The 22,837-nt window shown below is 46.0% G+C and overlaps 1 protein-coding gene across 1 annotated transcript in view; it reads right to left on the bottom strand.

The window, feature by feature from the left end:
- The window catches only part of LOC139568469 (integrator complex subunit 15-like), a 29,602-nt gene that overhangs the window by 6,427 nt on the left and 338 nt on the right, over positions 1–22,837 (bottom strand). Inside the window, exons 2-7 of the mRNA XM_071390302.1 lie at positions 21,848–21,914; positions 20,234–20,341; positions 15,700–15,814; positions 4,713–4,819; positions 2,646–2,814; positions 248–525 (exon numbers count right to left, since the gene is read on the bottom strand). Of these exons, the coding sequence (XP_071246403.1) occupies positions 248–525; positions 2,646–2,814; positions 4,713–4,819; positions 15,700–15,814; positions 20,234–20,341; positions 21,848–21,907 (837 nt within the window). The 5' untranslated portion in view covers positions 21,908–21,914. The remainder of the gene's footprint in view (positions 1–247; positions 526–2,645; positions 2,815–4,712; positions 4,820–15,699; positions 15,815–20,233; positions 20,342–21,847; positions 21,915–22,837) is intronic.

Here is a 22,837-nt window from a genome sequence, read left to right as displayed (position 1 = left end):
CTCACTGTCTGGAGGTTCTGCTGCTATGATGGTCTGTCTGGAGGTTCTGCTGCTATGATGGTCTGTCTCACTGTCTGGAGGTTCTGCTGCTATGATGGTCTGTCTCACTGTCTGGAGGTTCTGCTGCTATGATGGTCTGTCTCACTGTCTGGAGGTTTGTAATCCAAACCCAACCCTCATGTACGTCCTAAATTACAAAAATGTCCCAAAAGTCAGGTTTGAGACTGGACATTGAGAACGGACAAACCTGCAGAACACTGAGATGAAGCTCAGAGAAGAGAGGCCCTGCCTCCAGCTCAGTCTCTGTTGTCCCATTGGCCAAGCCCTGCTTCCCGTCTCTTCTGTAAGCCAATGGGGCTTTGACACACCAGCGCACCAGCCCAGCCAGCGGTGTGAGGTCCAGGGAGCCGATTGGCTGGCTGGAGGAGGGGGGCGTGTTCAGCAGAGTGATGAGGACCAATCGAGGTTGGTCTTGGATCCAGGACACCACCATCTGTAACAGCTGTACAGGAGGAGTCAACTCCTCTATACACACCAAACACACACCAAGAGGTATTTAGAGATGTAGACCTGACATAGTAACAGCTGTACAGGAGGAGTCAACTCCTCTATACACACCAAACACACACCAAGAGGTATTTAGAGATGTAGACCTGACATAGTAACAGCTGTACAGGAGGGGTCAACTCCTCTATACACACCAAGAGGTATTCAGAGATGTAGACCTGACATAGTAACAGCTGTACAAGGAGAGTCAACTCCTCTATACACACCAAGAGGTATTTAGAGATGTTGACCTGACATAGTAACAGCTGTACAGGAGGGGTCAACTCCTCTATACACACCAAGAGGTATTCAGAGATGTAGACCTGACATAGTAACAGCTGTACAAGGAGAGTCAACTCCTCTATACACACCAAGAGGTATTTAGAGATGTAGACCTGACATAGTAACAGCTGTACAGGGAGAGTCAACTCCTCTATACACACCAAGAGGTATTTAGAGATGTTGACCTGACATAGTAACAGCTGTACAGGGAGAGTCAACTCCTCTATACACACCAAGAGGTATTTAGAGATGTAGACCTGACATAGTAACAGCTGTACAGGAGGAGTCAACTCCTCTATACACACCAAGAGGTATTTAGAGATGTTGACCTGACATAGTAACAGCTGTACAGGAGGAGTCAACTCCTCTATACACACCAAGAGGTATTTAGAGATGTAGACCTGACATAGTAGTGGGTCTGGTCATAGTAGATTGACAGGCTAGTGATTTAGCTGTTCGTTACTCATCTTGTTGGCTGATAGTAGATTGACAGGCTAGTGATTTAGCTGTTCGTTACTCATCTTGTTGGCTGATAGTAGATTGACAGGCTAGTGATTTAGCTGTTCGTTACTCATCTTGTTGGCTGATAGTAGATGGACAGGCTAGTGATTTAGCTGTTCGTTACTCATCTTGTTGGCTGATAGTAGATTGACAGGCTAGTGATTTAGCTGTTCGTTACTCATCTTGTTGGCTGATAGTAGATGGACAGGCTAGTGATTTAGCTGTTCGTTACTCATCTTGTTGGCTGATAGTAGATGGACAGGCTAGTGATTTAGCTGTTCGTTACTCATCTTGTTGGCTGATAGATGGACAGGCTAGTGATTTAGCTGTTCGTTACTCATCTTGTTGGCTGATAGTAGATTGACAGGCTAGTGATTTAGCTGTTCGTTACTCATCTTGTTGGCTGATAGTAGATGGACAGGCTAGTGATTTAGCTGTTCGTTACTCATCTTGTTGGTTGATAGTAGATGGACAGGCTAGTGATTTAGCTGTTCGTTACTCATCTTGTTGGCTGATAGTAGATGGACAGGCTAGTGATTTAGCTGTTCGTTACTCATCTTGTTGGCTGATAGTAGATGGACAGGCTAGTGATTTAGCTGTTCGTTACTCATCTTGTTGGCTGATAGTAGATGGACAGGCTAGTGATTTAGCTGTTCGTTACTCATCTTGTTGGCTGATAGTAGATGGACAGGCTAGTGATTTAGCTGTTCGTTACTCATCTTGTTGGCTGATAGTAGATGGACAGGCTAGTGATTTAGCTGTTCGTTACTCATCTTGTTGGCTGATAGTAGATGGACAGGCTAGTGATTTAGCTGTTCGTTACTCATCTTGTTGGCTGATAGTAGATGGACAGGCTAGTGATTTAGCTGTTCGTTACTCATCTTGTTGGCTGATAGTAGATGGACAGGCTAGTGATTTAGCTGTTACTCATCTTGTTGGCTGAGGAACATGTGGACAGTTCTCCTAACATCTTTAAAGTGGGATTCCAGTCAGGAAGCGTTGCATCCTCCACTTACACCTTCTGTTCAGATGAATTACCATAAATGTTATTTCTGTCATTCTGAGCACTGTGGCTGGACCCAATGCATATGGGTCTGGTCAATTAAAACGCTGCCGTCAAATGTCTGGCAACACATTTTCCTAACGGTGTGTGTACCTGTAGAGGTCATACAGGGTGGTAACAGCAGTGTGTGTACCTGTAGAGAGGTCATACAGGGTGGTAACAGCAGTGTGTACCTGTAGAGAGGTCATACAGGGTGGTAACAGCAGTGTGTACCTGTAGAGGTCATACAGGGTGGTAACAGCAGTGTGTGTACCTGTAGAGAGGTCATACAGGGTGGTAACAGCAGTGATGAACTGGCAGCAGAATGGAGGACAGGAACAGCTGAGGTTGTTGAGTGTTGGAACCACGGAACCAGGAAGTAGTGAACAATAGTCATCCACTAGCACTCTGGCTAGTCTTCTACAGTAGACAGGGTGGGTCCGCTGGAACACACACAATACCAATTCATTTCTGGGTAACAATTAAGTACCTCACTGGGATTGTTTTACATTAAAATGGTCAAAAAAGAAATAAAAATAGCTTCTTAGCAAAGAGCAACTTCTCATGCAAGAATTTAGCTCGGACTGTCTGGGAGTGGTCTGAGTGGGGAAGTGAAAACAGAAAACTAGTCGTTATTGGCCGAGAGGTTGGGAAAGCTCTTTCTTATTGGTCTATTAACTAATTTACCGCCTGACATTTCAGGCAGTCTTTTCAAACAACTCTTACACTAAAATGGTATTATCATATAGTGTGGAAATATACACTGCTCAAAAAAATAAAAGGGAACACTTAAACAACACAATGTAACTCCAAGTCAATCACACTTCTGTGAAATCAAACTGTCCACTTAGGAAGCAACACTGATTGACAATAAATTTCACATGCTGTTGTGCAAATGGAATAGACAAAAGGTGGAAATTATAGGCAATTAGCAAGACACCCCCAATAAAGGAGTGGTTCTGCAGGTGGTGACCACAGACCACTTCTCAGTTCCTATGCTTCCTGGCTGATGTTTTGGTCACTTTTGAATGCTGGCGGTGCTTTCACTCTAGTGGTAGCATGAGACGGAGTCTACAACCCACACAAGTGGCTCAGGTAGTGCAGCTCATCCAGGATGGCACATCAATGCGAGCTGTGGCAAGAAGGTTTGCTGCGTCTGTCAGCGTAGAGTCCAGAGCATGGAGGCGCTACCAGGAGACAGGCCAGTACATCAGGAGACGTGGAGGAGGCCGTAGGAGGGCAACAACCCAGCAGCAGGACCGCTACCTCCGCCTTTGTGCAAGGAGGAGCACTGCCAGAGCCCTGCAAAATGACCTCCAGCAGGATGTAGTCTCTGGTGCTAGCTACTGTTTACCTCTAGCAGGATGTAGTCTCTGGTGCTAGCTACGGTTTACCTCTACCAGGATATAGTCTCTGGTGCTAGCTACTGTTTACCTCTAGCAGGATGTAGCCTCTGGTACTAGCTACTGTTTACCTCTAGCAGGATGTAGTCTCTGGTGCTAGCTACGGTTTACCTCTACCAGGATGTAGCCTCTGGTAATAGCTACTGTTTACCTCTACCAGGATGTAGTCTCTGGTGCTAGCTACGGTTTACCTCTACCAGGATGTAGCCTCTGGTGCTAGCTACGGTTTACCTCTACCAGGATGTAGTCTCTGGTGCTAGCTACGGTTTACCTCTACCAGGATATAGTCTCTGGTGCTAGCTACGGTTTACCTCTACCAGGATGTAGCCTCTGGTGCTAGCTACGGTTTACCTCTACCAGGATATAGTCTCTGGTGCTAGCTACGGTTTACCTCTACCAGGATATAGTCTCTGGTGCTAGCTACGGTTTACCTCTACCAGGATGTAGTCTCTGGTGCTAGCTACGGTTTACCTCTACCAGGATATAGTCTCTGGTGCTAGCTACGGTTTACCTCTACCAGGATGTAGCCTCTGGTGCTAGCTATGGTTTACCTCTACCAGGATATAGTCTCTGGTGCTAGCTATGGTTTACCTCTACCAGGATATAGTCTATTATTAATAACCTATACCTAAATCACTCCATAGACCTGTCCTGTCCACGGTAAGTGAAGGTGTGTTATTGATAACCTATACCTAAATCACTCCATAGACCTGTCCTGTCCACGGTAAGTGAAGGTGTGTTATTGATAACCTATACCTAAATCACTCCATAGACCTGTCCTGTCCACGGTAAGTGAAGGTGTGTTATTGATAACCTATACCTAAATCACTCCATAGACCTGTCCTGTCCACGGTAAGTGAAGGTGTGTTATTGATAACCTATACCTAAATCACTCCATAGACCTGTCCTGTCCACGGTGAAGGTGTGTGTGTACTAACCTGTAACCAGGTAGCAGCACACTCCAGGATGGGGACCCTGCCCACAGCGATCGCCATGGAGACTAGCTTGCCGAGCAACACCATGCGACTCTCGTCAGCCTGGTTACCTTGGCGATAGAAGGAAAAGTAAAACACAGATTTAATAAAACTTGAACACACACACAGAAGACACACACACACTGAAGACACACAATGAGGCCCACCGTGAAGCCCATTTCTTTAAGGTATCTGTGACCAACAGATGCATATCTGTATTCCCAGTCATGTCAAATCCATAGATTATATATTTCAGACTAATTCCCTCATATGACCTGTAAGTGTAAGATCTTTGAACCTGTTGCCTGTTGTGATTCTAGTTCTGATCAGGATATCTACAGAAATAAGACGGGCTACTGTTGTGATTCTAGTTCTGATCAGGATATCTACAGTAATAAGACAGGCTACTGTTGTGATTCTAGTTCTGATCAGGATATCTACAGAAATACGACAGGCTACTGTTGTGATTCTAGTTCTGATCAGGATATCTACAGAAATAAGACGGGCTACTGTTGTGATTCTAGTTCTGATCAGGATATCTACAGTAATAAGACAGGCTACTGTTGTGATTCTAGTTCTGATCAGGATATCTACAGTAATAAGACAGGCTACTGTTGTGATTCTAGTTCTGATCAGGATATCTACAGAAATACGACAGGCTACTGTTGTGATTCTAGTTCTGATCAGGATATCTACAGAAATAAGACGGGCTACTGTTGTGATTCTAGTTCTGATCAGGATATCTACAGAAATAAGACGGGCTACTGTTGTGATTCTAGTTCTGATCAGGATATCTACAGAAATAAGACGGGCTACTGTTGTGATTCTAGTTCTGATCAGGATATCTACAGAAATAAGACAGGCTACTGTTGTGATTCTAGTTCTGATCAGGATATCTACAGAAATAAGACAGGCTACTGTTGTGATTCTAGTTCTGATCAGGATATCTACAGAAATAAGACAGGCTACTGTTGTGATTCTAGTTCTGATCAGGATATCTACAGAAATAAGACAGGCTACTGTTGTGATTCTAGTTCTGATCAGGATATTTACAGAAATAAGACAGGCTACTGTTGTGATTCTAGTTCTGATCAGGATATCTACAGAAATAAGACGGGCTACTGTTGTGATTCTAGTTCTGATCAGGATATCTACAGAAATAAGACAGGCTACTGTTGTGATTCTAGTTCTGATCAGGATATCTACAGAAATAAGACAGGCTACTGTTGTGATTCTAGTTCTGATCAGGATATCTACAGTAATAAGACAGGCTACTGTTGTGATTCTAGTTCTGATCAGGATATCTACAGAAATAAGACAGGCTACTGTTGTGATTCTAGTTCTGATCAGGATATCTACAGAAATAAGACAGGCTACTGTTGTGATTCTAGTTCTGATCAGGATATCTACAGAAATAAGACAGGCTACTGTTGTGATTCTAGTTCTGATCAGGATATCTACAGAAATAAGACGGGCTACTGTTGTGATTCTAGTTCTGATCAGGATATCTACAGAAATAAGACGGGCTACTGTTGTGATTCTAGTTCTGATCAGGATATCTACAGAAATAAGACAGGCTACTGTTGTGATTCTAGTTCTCTTAACACCATCCAGTCCCACCCTTCAACTCCATCCAACCCCTCCCATCTCTTAACACCATCCAGTCCCTTCAGCTCCATCCAACCCCTCCCATCTCTTAACACCATCCAGTCCCTTCAGCTCCATCCATTCCCTCCCATCTCTTAACACCATCCAGTCCCACCCTTCAGCTCCATCCAACCCCTCCCATCTCTTAACACCATCCAGTCCCAGTCTTCAGCTCCATCCAACCCCTCCCATCTCTCTCTTATCACCATCCAGTCCCAACCTTCAGCTCCATCCAACCCCTCCCATCTCTTAACACCATCCAGTCCCTTCAGCTCCATCCAACCCCTCCCATCTCTTAACACCATCCAGTCCCTTCAGCTCCATTCAACCCCGCCCATCTCTTAACACCATCCAGTCCCAACCTTCAGCTCGATCCAACCCCTCCCATCTCTTAACACCATCCAGTCCCTTCAGCTCCATCCAACCCCTCCCATCTCTTAACACCATCCAGTCCCTTCAGCTCCATTCAACCCCTCCCATCTCTTAACACCATCCAGTCCCTTAAGCTCCATCCAACCCCTCCCATCTCTTAACACCATCCAGTCCCTTCAGCTCCATTCAACCCCTCCCATCTCTTAACACCATCCAGTCCCTTCAGCTCCATCCAACCCCTCCCATCTCTTAACACCATCCAGTCCCTTCAGCTCCATCCAACCCCTCCCATCTCTTAACACCATCCAGTCCCTTCAGCTCCATCCAACCCCTCCCATCTCTCTCTTAACACCATCCAGTCCCTCCCTTCAGCTCCATCCAACCCCTCCCATCTCTTAACACCATCCAGTCCCTTCAGCTCCATCCAACCCCTCCCATCTCTTAACACCATCCAGTCCCTTCAGCTCCATCCAACCACTCCCATCTCTTCACACCATCCAGTCCCTTCAGCTCCATCCAACCCCTCCCATCTCTTAACACCATCCAGTCCCCCCTTCAGCTCCATCCAACCCCTCCCATCTCTCAACACCATCCATCTCTTAACACCATCCAGTCCCTTCAGCTCCATCCAACCCCTCCCATCTCTTAACACCATCCAGTCCCTTCAGCTCCATCCAACCCCTCCCATCTCTTAACACCATCCAGTCCCCCCTTCAGCTCCATCCAACCCCTCCCATTTCTCAACACCATCCATCTCTTAACACCATCCAGTCCCAGTCTTCAGCTCCATCCAACCCCTCCCATCTCTTAACACCATCCAGTCCCTTCAGCTCCATCCAACCCCTCCCATCTCTTAACACCATCCAGTCCCTCCCTTCAGCTCCATCCAACCCCTCCCATCTCTTAACACCATCCAGTCCCTTCAGCTCCATCCAACCCCTCCCATCTCTTAACACCATCCAGTCCCTCCCTTCAGCTCCATCCAACCCCTCCCATCTCTTAACACCATCCAGTCCCTCCCTTCAGCTCCATCCAACCCCTCCCATCTCTTAACACCATCCAGTCCCTTCAGCTCCATCCATTCCCTCCCATCTCTTAACACCATCCAGTCCCTTCAGCTCCATCCAACCCCTCCCATCTCTTAACACCATCCAGTCCCTTCAGCTCCATCCAACCCCTCCCATCTCTTAACACCATCCAGTCCCTTCAGCTCCATCCAACCCCTCCCATCTCTCAACACCATCCAGTCCCAGTCTTCAGCTACATCCAACCCCTCCCATCTCTTAACACCATCCATATTGGATTTCTATTTACCAGATAGTTCTTAACTGTGATGCTTCACAAAAGTTCTGAACCTTAATATTCTCAGTTTTAATATTAATTTAGTTTTACACTGTTCCAAAATGTCAGAAAAGGTATATTCATAATAACCCTCCTTTTTATTGTTATTACTATTATAGTAATCATCATTAAAATAAGTCATTATCATTAGTAGACTTAGTATAGAACCACCGTGGAGCTTAGTTTTAATACCGTAACTTACTTGGGCTACTGTATCAATCACTTAGTGGTTCATGTCATCACACAGTATACGACTCATTCATGATGTGAAAGCCTAACACTAAATTAAATAAAGCGACCATTGAATAATTAGTGTAAACAACAAATAGGCCCAAACCGTTCCATTTCGGAAATTGCATCACGAATGAATGTGACTGTTTAGTCTCTGCTGTAATAAAGGCTTTACAACAAAACATTACAACAGACTCTCTGGTAGGCTTATAAATGATTTAGTGTTGTTCACATGGTTCCAAATGGTCAGAGAAATTATATTGTAATCTGACAGCACCTGTTTGGCTCACATAATAGGAACGCAGCTCTTACCTGCTCTCCAGTACTTTCCACACATCTGACTTCCCCTTTACCTCCAGATCAAACAATCAACTGTTTCAAAACATCTGACTTCCCCTTTACCTCCAGATCAAACAATCAACTGTTTCAAAACATCTGACTTCCCCTTTACCTCCAGATCAAACAGTAAACAATCGCCCGTTTCAAAACATCTGACTTCCCCTTTACCTCCAGATCAAACAGTAAACAATCGCCCGTTTCAAAACATCTGACTTCCCCTTTACCTCCAGATCAAACAGTAAACAATCCCCCGTTTCAAAACATCTGACTTCCCCTTTACCTCCAGATCAAACAATACCCCGTTTCAAATGTATTTGTCACGTCATCTGCATCACTTGTTACGACGATCAGTCTGCAATAACCAATGTATTGATGCGACTATGATATGCTATAGGTCAGGCCCTATTGGTCACGTGCATGCGATGCGTACATGTTTCACGTAACGAGAGCAGGTTGAGGGAATAGGGAATGTTTTCACTAAACAAGTGAGGGATTTCGGGATCAGAACTTTTCAGTCAGAAATGGCTGTAATTATGGTGCAGCTTCAAATCAAATGTTATTAGTCAGATGACTGACCAGCCCTTAAACAGGTGTAGACCTCACAGTGAAATACTGACTGACCAGCCCTTAACCCATAGGTGTAGACCTCAGTGAAATGCTGACTGACCAGCCCTTAACCAACAGGTGTAGACCTCACAGTGAAATGCTGACTGACCAGCCCTTAACCAACAGGTGTAGACCTCACAGTGAAATGCTGACTGACCAGCCCTTAACCAACAGGTGTAGACCTCACAGTGAAATACTGACTGACCAGCCCTTAACCAACAGGTGTAGACCTCACAGTGAAATGCTGACTGACCAGCCCTTAACCAACAGGTGTAGACCTCACAGTGAAATACTGACTGACCAGCCCTTAACCAACAGGTGTAGACCTCACAGTGAAATGCTGACTGACCAGGCCTTAACCAACAGGTGTAGATCTCACAGTGAAATGCAGACTGACCAGCCCTTAACCAACAGGTGTAGACCTCACAGTGAAATGCAGACTGACCAGCCCTTAACCAATAGGTGTAGACCTCACAGTGAAATGCTGACTGACCAGCCCTTAACCAACAGGTGTAGACCTCACAGTGAAATGCTGACTGACCAGCCCTTAACCAACAGGTGTAGACCTCACAGTGAAATGCTGACTGACCAGCCCTTAACCAACAGGTGTAGACCTCAGTGAAATGCTGACTGACCAGCCCTTAACCAACAGGTGTAGACCTCACAGTGAAATGCAGACTGACCAGCCCTTAACCAATAGGTGTAGACCTCACAGTGAAATACTGACCAGCCCTTAACCAACAGGTGTAGACCTCACAGTGAAATACTGACTGACCAGCCCTTAACCAACAGGTGTAGACCTCACAGTGAAATACTGACTGACCAGCCCTTAACCAACAGGTGTAGACCTCACAGTGAAATGCTGACTGACCAGCCCTTAACCAACAGGTGTAGACCTCACAGTGAAATGCTGACTGACCAGCCCTTAACCAACAGGTGTAGACCTCACAATGAAATGCTGACTGACCAGCCCTTAACCAACAGGTGTAGTAGACCTCACAGTGAAATGCTGACTGACCAGCCCTTAACCAACAGGTGTAGACCTCACAGTGAAATGCTGAGAGACCAGCCCTTAACCAACAGGTGTAGACCTCACAGTGAAATGCTGACTGACCAGCCCTTAACCAACAGGTGTAGACCTCACAGTGAAATGCTGACTGACCAGCCCTTAACCAATAGGTGTAGACCTCACAGTGAAATACTGACTGACCAGCCCTTAACCAACAGGTGTAGACAACACAGTGAAATGCTGACTGACCAGCCCTTAACCAACAGGTGTAGACCTCACAGTGAAATGCTGACTGACCAGCCCTTAACCAACAGGTGTAGACCTCACAGTGAAATGCTGACTGACCAGCCCTTAACCAACAGGTGTAGACCTCACAGTGAAATGCTGAGAGACCAGCCCTTAACCAACAGGTGTAGACCTCACAGTGAAATGCTGACTGACCAGCCCTTAACCAACAGGTGTAGACCTCACAGTGAAATGCTGACTGACCAGCCCTTAACCAATAGGTGTAGACCTCACAGTGAAATGCTGACTGACCAGCCCTTAACCAACAGGCGTAGACCTCACAGTGAAATGCTGACTGACCAGCCCTTAACCAACAGGTGTAGACCTCACAGTGAAATACAGACTGACCAGCCCTTAACCAACAGGTGTAGACCTCACAGTGAAATGCTGACTGACCAGCCCTTAACCAATAGGTGTAGACCTCACAGTGAAATGCTGACTGACCAGCCCTTAACCAACAGGTGTAGACCTCACAGTGAAATGCTGACTGACCAGCCCTTAACCAACAGGTGTAGACCTCACAGTGAAATGCTGACTGACCAGCCCTTAACCAACAGGTGTAGTAGACCTCACAGTGAAATGCTGACTGACCAGCCCTTAACCAACAGGTGTAGACCTCACAGTGAAATGCAGACTGACCAGCCCTTAACCAACAGGTGTAGACCTCACAGTGAAATGCTGACTGACCAGCCCTTAACCAACAGGTGTAGACCTCACAGTGAAATAATGACTGACCAGCCCTTAACCAACAGGTGTAGACCTCACAGTGAAATACTGACTGACCAGCCCTTAACCAACAGGTTTAGACCTCACAGTGAAATGCTGACTGTCCAGCCCTTAACCTATAGGTGGACTGATCAACCACTACAGGAAGTGTTTGGTTGGAGTCATTACAGCTAAAGGTGAACTGATCAACAACTACAGGAAGTGTTTGGTTGGAGTCATTGCAGCTAAAGGTGGACTGATCAACAACTACAGGAAGTGTTTGGTTGGAGTCATTGCAGCTAAAGGTGGACTGATCAACAACTACAGGAAGTGTTTGGTTGGAGTCATTGCAGCTAAAGGTGGACTGATCAACAACTACAGGAAGTGTTTGGTTGGAGTCATTACAGCTAAAGGTGGACTGATCAACAACTACAGGAAGTGTTTGGTTGGAGTCATTACAGCTAAAGGTGGCCTGATCAACAACTACAGGAAGTGTTTGGTTGGAGTTATTGCAGCTAAAGGTGGACTGATCATCAACTACAGGAAGTGGTGGGAGTCATTACAGCTAAAGGTGAACTGTTCAACAACTACAGGAAGTGGTTGGAGTCATTACAGCTAAAGGTGGACTGATCAACAACTACAGGAAGTGGTTGGAGTCATTACAGCTAAAGGTGGACTGATCAACAACTACAGGAAGTGGTTGGAGTCATTACAGCTAAAGGTGGACTGATCAACAACTACAGGAAGTGTTTGGTTGGAGTCATTGCAGCTAAAGGTGGACTGATCAACAACTACAGGAAGTGTTTGGTTGGAGTCATTACAGCTAAAGGTGGACTGATCAACAACTACAGGAAGTGTTTGGTTGGAGTCATTACAGCTAAAGGTGGCCTGATCAACAACTACAGGAAGTGGTTGGAGTCATTACAGCTAAAGGTGGACTGATCAACCACTACAGGAAGTGTTTGGTTGGAGTCATTACAGCTAAAGGTGGACTGATCAACAACTACAGGAAGTGTTTGGTTGGAGTCATTACAGCTAAAGGTGGCCTGATCAACAACTACAGGAAGTGTTTGGTTGGAGTCATTACAGCTAAAGGTGGACTGATCAACAACTACAGGAAGTGTTTGGTGGGAGTCATTACAGCTAAAGGTGGACTGATCAACAACTACAGGAAGTGGTTGGTTGGAGTCATTACAGCTAAAGGTGGACTGATCAACAACTACAGGAAGTGTTTGGTTGGAGTCATTACAGCTAAAGGTGGACTGATCAACAACTACAGGAAGTGTTTGGTTGGAGTCATTACAGCTAAAGGTGGACTGCTCAACAACTACAGGAAGTGGTTGGAGTCATTACAGCTAAAGGTGGACTGATCAACAACTACAGGAAGTGGTTGGAGTCATTACAGCTAAAGGTGGTACAACCTACTTTTCACACAGGGGCATTGGCTGTTGCATAACTATGTTTATATAATAAATGAAATAAGATATTTGTTCACTCAGGTTCCTTTGATCTAATATTACGTTTTGGTTGAAGATCTGATAATATTCAGTATCAAAAATATGCAAAAGGCAAGAAAATTTGAAAGGGGCAAATATCGCACACACACATGGTAGAGTGAACAGAGAAGATGAGTTGGGGTCAGGGTTAAAGATCACCTTGTAGAGTGAACAGATGAGTTAGGGTCAGGGTTAAAGATCACCTTGTAGAGTGAACAGATGAGTTAGGGTCAGGGTTAAAGATCACCTTGTAGAGTGAACAGATGAGTTAGGGTCAGGGGTTAAAGATCACCTTGTAGAGTGAACAGGGCAGAGAAGATGAGTTAGGGTCAGGGTTAAAGATCACCTTGTAGAGTGAACAGATGAGTTAGGGTCAGGGGTTAAAGATCACCTTGTAGAGTGAACAGGGCAGAGAAGATGAGTTAGGGTCAGGGTTAAAGATCACCTTGTAGAGTGAACAGATGAGTTAGGGTCAAGGTTAAAGATCACCTTGTAGAGTGAACAGATGAGTTAGGGTCAGGGTTAAAGATCTCCTTGTAGAGTGAACAGATGAGTTAGGGTCAGGGGTTAAAGATCACCTTGTAGAGTGAACAGATGAGTTAGGGTCAGGGTTAAAGATCTCCTTGTAGAGTGAACAGATGAGTTAGGGTCAGGGGTTAAAGATCACCTTGTAGAGTGAACAGGGCAGAGAAGATGAGTTAGGGTCAGGGGTTAAAGATCACCTTGTAGAGTGAACAGATGAGTTAGGGTCAGGGGTTAAAGATCACCTTGTAGAGTGAACAGGGCAGAGAAGATGATTTAGGGTCAGGGGTTAAAGATCACCTTGTAGAGTGAACAGGGCAGAGAAGATGAGTTAGGGTCAGGGGTTAAAGATCACCTTGTAGAGTGAACAGATGAGTTAGGGTCAGGGTTAAAGATCACCTTGTAGAGTGAACAGCTGAGTTAGGGTCAGGGTTAAAGATCACCTTGTAGAGTGAACAGGGCAGAGAAGATGAGTTAGGGTCAGGGGTTAAAGATCACCTTGTAGAGTGAACAGATGAGTTAGGGTCAGGGGTTAAAGATCACCTTGTAGAGTGAACAGATGAGTTAGGGTCAGGGTTAAAGATCACCTTGTAGAGTGAACAGATGAGTTAGGGTCAGGGGTTAAAGATCACCTTGTAGAGTGAACAGGGCAGAGAAGATGAGTTAGGGTCAGGGGTTAAAGATCACCTTGTAGAGTGAACAGATGAGTTAGGGTCAGGGGTTAAAGATCACCTTGTAGAGTGAACAGGGCAGAGAAGATGAGTTAGGGTCAGGGGTTAAAGATCACCTTGTAGAGTGAACAGATGAGTTAGGGTCAGGGTTAAAGATCACCTTGTAGAGTGAACAGATGAGTTAGGGTCAGGGGTTAAAGATCACCTTGTAGAGTGAACAGGGCAGAGAAGATGAGTTAGGGTCAGGGGTTAAAGATCACCTTGTAGAGTGAACAGATGAGTTAGGGTCAGGGTTAAAGATCACCTTGTAGAGTGAACAGATGAGTTAGGGTCAGGGTTAAAGATCACCTTGTAGAGTGAACAGGGCAGAGAAGATGAGTTAGGGTCAGGGTTAAAGATCACCTTGTAGAGTGAACAGATGAGTTAGGGTCAAGGTTAAAGATCACCTTGTAGAGTGAACAGATGAGTTAGGGTCAGGGTTAAAGATCTCCTTGTAGAGTGAACAGATGAGTTAGGGTCAGGGGTTAAAGATCATCTTGTAGAGTGAACAGATGAGTTAGGGTCAGGGTTAAAGATCTCCTTGTAGAGTGAACAGATGAGTTAGGGTCAGGGGTTAAAGATCACCTTGTAGAGTGAACAGGGCAGAGAAGATGAGTTAGGGTCAGGGGTTAAAGATCACCTTGTAGAGTGAACAGATGAGTTAGGGTCAGGGGTTAAAGATCACCTTGTAGAGTGAACAGGGCAGAGAAGATGATTTAGGGTCAGGGGTTAAAGATCACCTTGTAGAGTGAACAGGGCAGAGAAGATGAGTTAGGGTCAGGGGTTAAAGATCACCTTGTAGAGTGAACAGATGAGTTAGGGTCAGGGTTAAAGATCACCTTGTAGAGTGAACAGCTGAGTTAGGGTCAGGGTTAAAGATCACCTTGTAGAGTGAACAGGGCAGAGAAGATGAGTTAGGGTCAGGGGTTAAAGATCACCTTGTAGAGTGAACAGATGAGTTAGGGTCAGGGGTTAAAGATCACCTTGTAGAGTGAACAGATGAGTTAGGGTCAGGGTTAAAGATCACCTTGTAGAGTGAACAGATGAGTTAGGGTCAGGGGTTAAAGATCACCTTGTAGAGTGAACAGGGCAGAGAAGATGAGTTAGGGTCAGGGGTTAAAGATCACCTTGTAGAGTGAACAGATGAGTTAGGGTCAGGGTTAAAGATCACCTTGTAGAGTGAACAGATGAGTTAGGGTCAGGGGTTAAAGATCACCTTGTAGAGTGAACAGGGCAGAGAAGATGAGTTAGGGTCAGGGGTTAAAGATCACCTTGTAGAGTGAACAGATGAGTTAGGGTCAGGGTTAAAGATCACCTTGTAGAGTGAACAGATGAGTTAGGGTCAGGGTTAAAGATCACCTTGTAGAGTGAACAGGGCAGAGAAGATGAGTTAGGGTCAGGGGTTAAAGATCACCTTGTAGAGTGAACAGGGCAGAGAAGATGAGTTAGGGTCAGGGTTAAAGATCACCTTGTAGAGTGAACAGGGCAGAGAAGATGAGTTAGGGTCAGGGGTTAAAGGTCACCTTGTAGAGTGAACAGGGCAGAGAAGATGAGTTAGGGTCAGGGGTTAAAGATCACCTTGTAGAGTGAACAGGGCAGAGAAGATGAGTTAGGGTCAGGGGTTAAAGGTCACCTTGTAGAGTGAACAGGGCAGAGAAGATGAGTTAGGGTCAGGGGTTAAAGGTCACCTTGTAGAGTGAACAGGGCAGAGAAGATGAGTTGTCTCACAGCGTCTCGACTCTGTTCCTGGAAACAGCTGCACATGATCTCCAACAGCTGCAGCTCCTGTAAGGCACTCATCCTCTACACACACACACACACACACACACACACACACACACAGTTGTGAAACCATTGAGACATGACAAAGGCAACATTAAGAGTGTGTGTGTGTGTGTGTGTGTTACCCTGTGCAGTATAAACTCCTCCACTAGTTCCAGAGTGTGTGTGTGTGTGTGTGTGTGTGCAGTATAAACTCCTCCACCAGTTCCAGAGTGTGTGTGTGTGTGTGTGTGTGTGGTACCCTGTGCAGTAGAAACTCCTCCACTAGTTCCAGAGTGTGTGTGTGTGTGTGTGTGTGGTACCCTGTGCAGTATAAACTCCTCCACTAGTTCCAGAGTGTGTGTGTGTGTGTGTGTGTTACCCTGTGCAGTATAAACTCCTCCACTAGTTCCAGAGTGTGTGTGTGTGTTACCCTGTGCAGTATAAACTCCTCCACTAGTTCCAGAGTGTGTGTGTGTGTGTGTGTGTGTGTGTGTTACCCTGTGCAGTATAAAATCCTCCACCAGTTCCAGAGTGTGTGTGTGTGTGTGTGTGTGTGTGGTACCCTGTGCAGTATAAACTCCTCCACTAGTTCCAGAGTGTGTGTGTGTGTGTGTGTCAAATCAAATCAAATTTTATTAGTCACATACACATGGTTAGCAGATGTTAATGCGAGTGTAGCGAAATGCTTGTGCTTCTAGTTCCGACAATGCAGTAATAACCAACAAGTAATCTAACCTAACAATTCCACAACTACAACCTTACACACACACAAGTGTAAAGGGATAAAGAATATGTACATAAAGATATATGAATGAGTGGTGGTACAGAACGGCATGGCAGATGCAGTAGATGGTATAGAGTACGGTATATACATATGAGATGAGTACTGTAGGGTATGTAAACATAAAGTGGCATAGTTTAAAGTGGCTAGTGGTACATGTATTACATAAAGATGGCAAGATGCAGTAGATGATATAGAGTACAGTATATACATATGAGATGGGTAATGTAGGGTATGTAAACATTATATTAAGTGGCATTGTTTAAAGTGGCTAGTGGTACATTTTTACATAATTTCCATCAATTCCCATTTTTAAAGTGGCTGGAGTTGAGTCAGTATGTTGGCAGCGGCCGCTAAATGTTAGTGGTGGCTGTTTAACAGTCTGATGGCCTTGAGATAGAAGCTGTTTTTCAGTCTCTCGGTCCCTGCTTTGATGCACCTGTACTGACCTCGCCTTCTGGATGATAGCGGGGTGAACAGGCAGTGGCTTGGGTGGTTGTTGTCCTTGATGATCTTTATGGCCTTCCTGTGACATCGGGTGGTGTAGGTGTCCTGGAGGGCAGGTAGTTTGCCCCCGGTGATGCGTTCTGCAGACCTCACTACCCTCTGGAGAGCCTTACGGTTGTGGGCGGAGCAGTTGCCGTACCAGGCGGTGATACAGCCCGACAGGATGCTCTCGATTGTGCATCTGTAGAAGTTTGTGAGTGCTTTTGGTGACAAGCCGAATTTCTTCAGCCTCCTGAGGTTGAAGAGGCGCTGCTGCGCCTTCTTCACAACGCTGTCTGTGTGGGTGGACCAATTCAGTTTGTCCGTGATGTGTACACCGAGGAACTTAAAACTTTCCACCTTCTCCACTACTGACCCGTCAATGTGGATAGGGGGGTGCTCCCTCTGCTGTTTCCTGAAGTCCACAATCATCTCCTTTGTTTTGTTGACGTTGAGTGTGAGGTTATTTTCCTGACACCACACTCCGAGGGCCCTCACCTCCTCCCTGTAGGCCGTCTCGTCGTTGTTGGTAATCAAGCCTACCACTGTAGTGTCATCCGCAAACTTGATGATTGAGTTGGAGGCGTGCATGGCCACGCAGTCGTGGGTGAACAGGGAGTACAGGAGAGGGCTCAGAACGCACCCTTGTGGGGCCCCAGTGTTGAGGATCAGCGGGGTGGAGATGTTGTTACCTACCCTCACCACCTGGGGGCGGCCCGTCAGGAAGTCCAGGACCCAGTTGCACAGGGCGGGGTCGAGACCCAGGGTCTCGAGCTTGATGACGAGTTTGGAGGGTACTATGGTGTTAAATGCTGAGCTGTAATCGATGAACAGCATTCTCACATGGGTAATCCTCTTGTCCAGATGGGTTAGGGCAGTGTGCAGTGTGGTTGCGATTGCGTCGTCTGTGGACCTATTGGGTCGGTAAGCAAATTGGAGTGGGTCTAGGGTGTCCGGTAGGGTGGAGGTGATATGGTCCTTGACTAGTCTCTCAAAGCACTTCATGATGACGGAAGTGAGTGCTACGGGGCGGTAGTCGTTTAGCTCAGTTACCTTAGCTTTCTTGGGAACAGGAACAATGGTGGCCCTCTTGAAGCATGTGGGAACAGCAGACTGGGATAAGGATTGATTGAATATGTCCGTAAACACACCAGCCAGCTGGTCTGCGCATGCTCTGAGGACGCGGCTGGGAATGCCGTCTGGGCCTGCAGCCTTGCGAGGGTTAACACGTTTAAATGTTTTACTCACCTCGGCTGCAGTGAAGGAGAGCCCGCAGGTTTTGGTAGGGGGCCGTGTCAGTGGCACTGTATTGTCCTCAAAGCGGGCAAAAAAGTTGTTTAGCCTGTCTGGGAGCAAGACATCCTGGTCCGCGACGGGGCTGGTTTTCTTTTTGTAATCCGTGATTGACTGTAGACCCTGCCACATACCTCTTGTGTCTGAGCTGTTGAATTGCGACTCGATTTTGTCTCTGTACTGGGACTTAGCCTGTTTGATTGCCTTGCGGAGAGAATAGCTACACTGTTTGTATTCGGTCATGCTTCCGGTCACCTTGCCCTGGTTAAAAGCAGTGGTTCGCGCTTTCAGTTTCACGCGAATGCTGCCGTCAATCCACGGTTTCTGGTTTGGGAATGTTTTAATCGTTGCTGTGGGTACGACATCGTCAATGCACTTCCTAATGAACTCGCTCACCGAATCAGCATATTCGTCAATATTGTTGTTGGACGCAATGCGGAACATATTCCAATCCGCGTGATCGAAGCAGTCTTGAAGCGTGGATTCAGATTGGTCGGACCAGCGTTGAACAGACCTGAGCGCGGGAGCTTGTTGTTTTAGTTTCTGTTTGTAGGCTGGAATCAACAAAATGGAGTCGTGGTCAGCTTTTCCGAAAGGGGGGCGGGGGAGGGCCTTATATGCGTCGCGGAAATTAGTATAACAATGATCTAGGGTTTTTCCAGCCCTGGTAGCACAATCGATATGCTGATAGAATTTAGGGAGTTTTGTTTTTAGATTAGCCTTGTTAAAATCCCCAGCTACGATGAATGCAGCCTCAGGGTGTGTGGTTCCCAGTTTACAAAGAGTCAGATAAAGTTCGTTCAGGGCCATCGATGTGTCTGCTTGGGGGGGAATATATACGGCTGTGATTATGATTGAAGAGAATTCCCTTGGTAGATAATGCGGTCGACATTTGATTGTGAGGAGTTCTAGATCAGGTGAACAGAATGACTTGAGTTCCTGTGTGTTGTTATGATGATCACACCACGTCTCGTTAATCATAAGGCATACCCCCCCGCCCCTCTTCTTACCAGAAAGATGTTTGTTTCTGTCGGCGCGATGCATGAAGAAACCAGCTGGCTGCACCGACTCCGTTAGCGTCTCTTGAGTTAGCCATGTTTCCGTGAAGCAGAGCACGTTGCAATCCCTGATGTCTCTCTGGAATGCTACCCGTGCTCGGATTTCATCAACCTTATTGTCAAGAGACTGGACATTGCGAGTAGTATGCTAGGGAGTGGAGCGCGATGTGCCCGTCTCCGAAGCCTGACCACGAGACCGCCTCGTTTGCCCCTTTTACGGCGTCGCACAGGGTCGCCGGCTGGGATCAGATCCATTGTATTGGGTGGAAGGCAAAACACTGGATCCGTTTCGGGAAAGTCATATTCCTGGTAGGAACGATGATGAGTTGACGTTAATCGTATATTCAGTAGTTCCTCCCGACTGTATGTAATGAAACCTAAGATTACCTGGGGTACCGATGTAAGAAATAACACATAAAAAAACAAAATACTGCATATTTTCCAAGGAACGCGAAGCGAGGCGGCCATCTCTTTTTCGGCGCCGGAAGTTGTGTGTGTGTGGTACCCTGTGCAGTATAAACTCCTCCACCAGTTCCAGAGTGTGTGTGTGTGTGTGGTACCCTGTGCAGTATAAACTCCTCCACCAGTTCCAGAGTGTGTGTGTGTGTGTGTGGTACCCTGTGCAGTATAAACTCCTCCACTAGTTCCAGAGTGTGTGTGTGTGTGTGGTACCCTGTGCAGTATAAACTCCTCCACTAGTTCCAGAGTGTGTGTGTGTGTGTGTGTGTGTGTGTGTGTGTGTGTGTGTGTGTGTGTGTGGTACCCTGTGCAGTATAAACTCCTCCACTAGTTCCAGAGTGTGTGTGTGTGTGTGTGTGTGTGTGTGTGTGTGTGTGGTACCCTGTGCAGTATAAACTCCTCCACTAGTTCCAGAGTGGTCGTGTCCACCGAGGGGGAGGGGTTATTCTGAACCTGGCCAGACAGGTAGATATCCAGATGGTACAGCACCTGAAATACATTAATAACCAATAACAGGGCTGAGGGGGGGAGGGTGTTAATACATTAATAACCAATAACAGGGCTGCCTCCAACTAACCTAGAATCATTACAACACAACAGCAGACTGTTACTCTTTAGGGGCGCTCAGTAACACACAGTAACACACAGTAACACACAACAGCAGACTGCTAAATATCCAGACATGGTTAGAACCTCTTTAGGGGTGCTCAGTAACACACAGTAACACACAGTAACACACAACAGCAGACTGCTAAATATCCAGACATGGTGAGATCCTCTTTAGGGGCGCTCAGTAACACACAGTAACACACAGTAACACACAACAGCAGACTGCTAAATATCCAGACATGGTTAGAACCTCTTTAGGGGCGCTCAGTAACACACAGTAACACACAGTAACACACAGTAACACACAGTAACACACAACAGCAGACTGCTAAATATCCAGACATGGTGAGATCCTCTTTAGGGGCGCTCAGTAACACACAGTAACACACAGTAACGCTCAGTAACACACAGTAACACACAACAGCAGACTGCTAAATATCCAGACATGGTTAGAACCTCTTTAGCGGCGCTCAGTAACACACAGTAACACACAGTAACACACAACAGCAGACTGATAAATATCCAGACATGGTGAGAACCTCTTTAGGGGCGCTCAGTAACGCTCAGTAACACACAGTAACACACAGTAACACACAGTAACACACAACAGCAGACTGCTAAATATCCAGACATGGTTAGAACCTCTTTAGGGGCGCTCAGTAACACACAGTAACACACAGTAACACACAGTAACACACAGTAACACTCAGTAACACACAACAGCAGACTGCTAAATATCCAGACATGGTTAGAACCTCTTTAGGGGCGCTCAGTAACACACAGTAACACACAGTAACACACAACAGCAGACTGCTAAATATCCAGACATGGTTAGAACCTCTTTAGGGGTGCTCAGTAACACACAGTAACACACAGTAACACACAACAGCAGACTGCTAAATATCCAGACATGGTGAGATCCTCTTTAGGGGCGCTCAGTAACACACAGTAACACACAGTAACACACAACAGCAGACTGCTAAATATCCAGACATGGTTAGAACCTCTTTAGGGGCGCTCAGTAACACACAGTAACACACAGTAACACACAGTAACACACAACAGCAGACTGCTAAATATCCAGACATGGTGAGAACCTCTTTAGGGGCGCTCAGTAACACACAGTAACACACAGTAACACACAACAGCAGACTGCTAAATATCCAGACATGGTTAGAACCTCTTTAGGGGCGCTCAGTAACACACAGTAACACACAGTAACACACAGTAACACTCAGTAACACACAGTAACACACAGTAACACACAACAGCAGACTGCTAAATATCCAGACATGGTTAGAACCTCTTTAGGGGCGCTCAGTAACACACAGTAACACACAGTAACACACAACAGCAGACTGCTAAATATCCAGACATGGTTAGAACCTCTTTAGCGGCGCTCAGCGCATCTCGACGTAGCAACGACTGGCGCATATCACTCATCATCAGGTCCCTGAAACACACAGTAACACACAGTAACACACTCATCATCAGGTCCCTGAAACACACAGTAACACACAGTAACACACTCATCATCAGGTCCCTGAAACACACAGTAACACACTCATCATCAGGTCCCTGAAACAACACAGTAACACTTAGTAACACACTCATCATCAGGTCCCTGAAACAACACACAGTAACACACAGTAACACACTCATCATCAGGTCCCTGGAACACACAGTAACACTCAGTAACACACTCATCATCAGGTCCCTGAAACACACAGTAACACACAGTAACACACTCATCATCAGGTCCCTGAAACACACAGTAACACACAGTAACACACTCATCATCAGGTCCCTGAAACACTCAGTAAAACTCAGTAACACACAGTAACAATCATCAGGTCCCTGAAACACACAGTAACACACTCATCATCAGGTCCCTGAAACACACAGTAACACTCAGTAACACACTCGTCATCAGGTCCCTGAAACACACAGTAACACACAGTAACACACTCATCATCAGGTCCCTGAAACACACAGTAACACACAGTAACACTCATCATCAGGTTCCTGAAACACACAGTAACACACTCATCATCAGCTCCATTAAACAACACACAGTAACACACAGTAACACAAAACTACAATACTCTCTGCCTAATAACCATGATAGGAGGCTAACGGTTCCTAACGTTAGCTAACGTTAGTTAGCTGCTTAACAAGCAAACCACGGAGAGGCTAGTTTTGCTCGGTTTGTTTGTATCCCACAAGTTAACTAACGTTAGTTAGCTGCTTAACAAGCAAACCACGGAGAGGCTAGTTTTGCTCGGTTTGTTTGTATCCCACAAGTTAACTAACGTTAGTTAGCTGCTTAACAAGCAAACCACGGAGAGGCTAGTTTTGCTCGGTTTGTTTGTATCC

Source organism: Salvelinus alpinus, chromosome 2 (genome assembly GCF_045679555.1).
Source record: "Salvelinus alpinus chromosome 2, SLU_Salpinus.1, whole genome shotgun sequence".
Lineage (NCBI taxonomy): Eukaryota > Metazoa > Chordata > Actinopteri > Salmoniformes > Salmonidae > Salvelinus > Salvelinus alpinus.
This window is presented reverse-complemented; position numbering and strand designations above follow the sequence as displayed.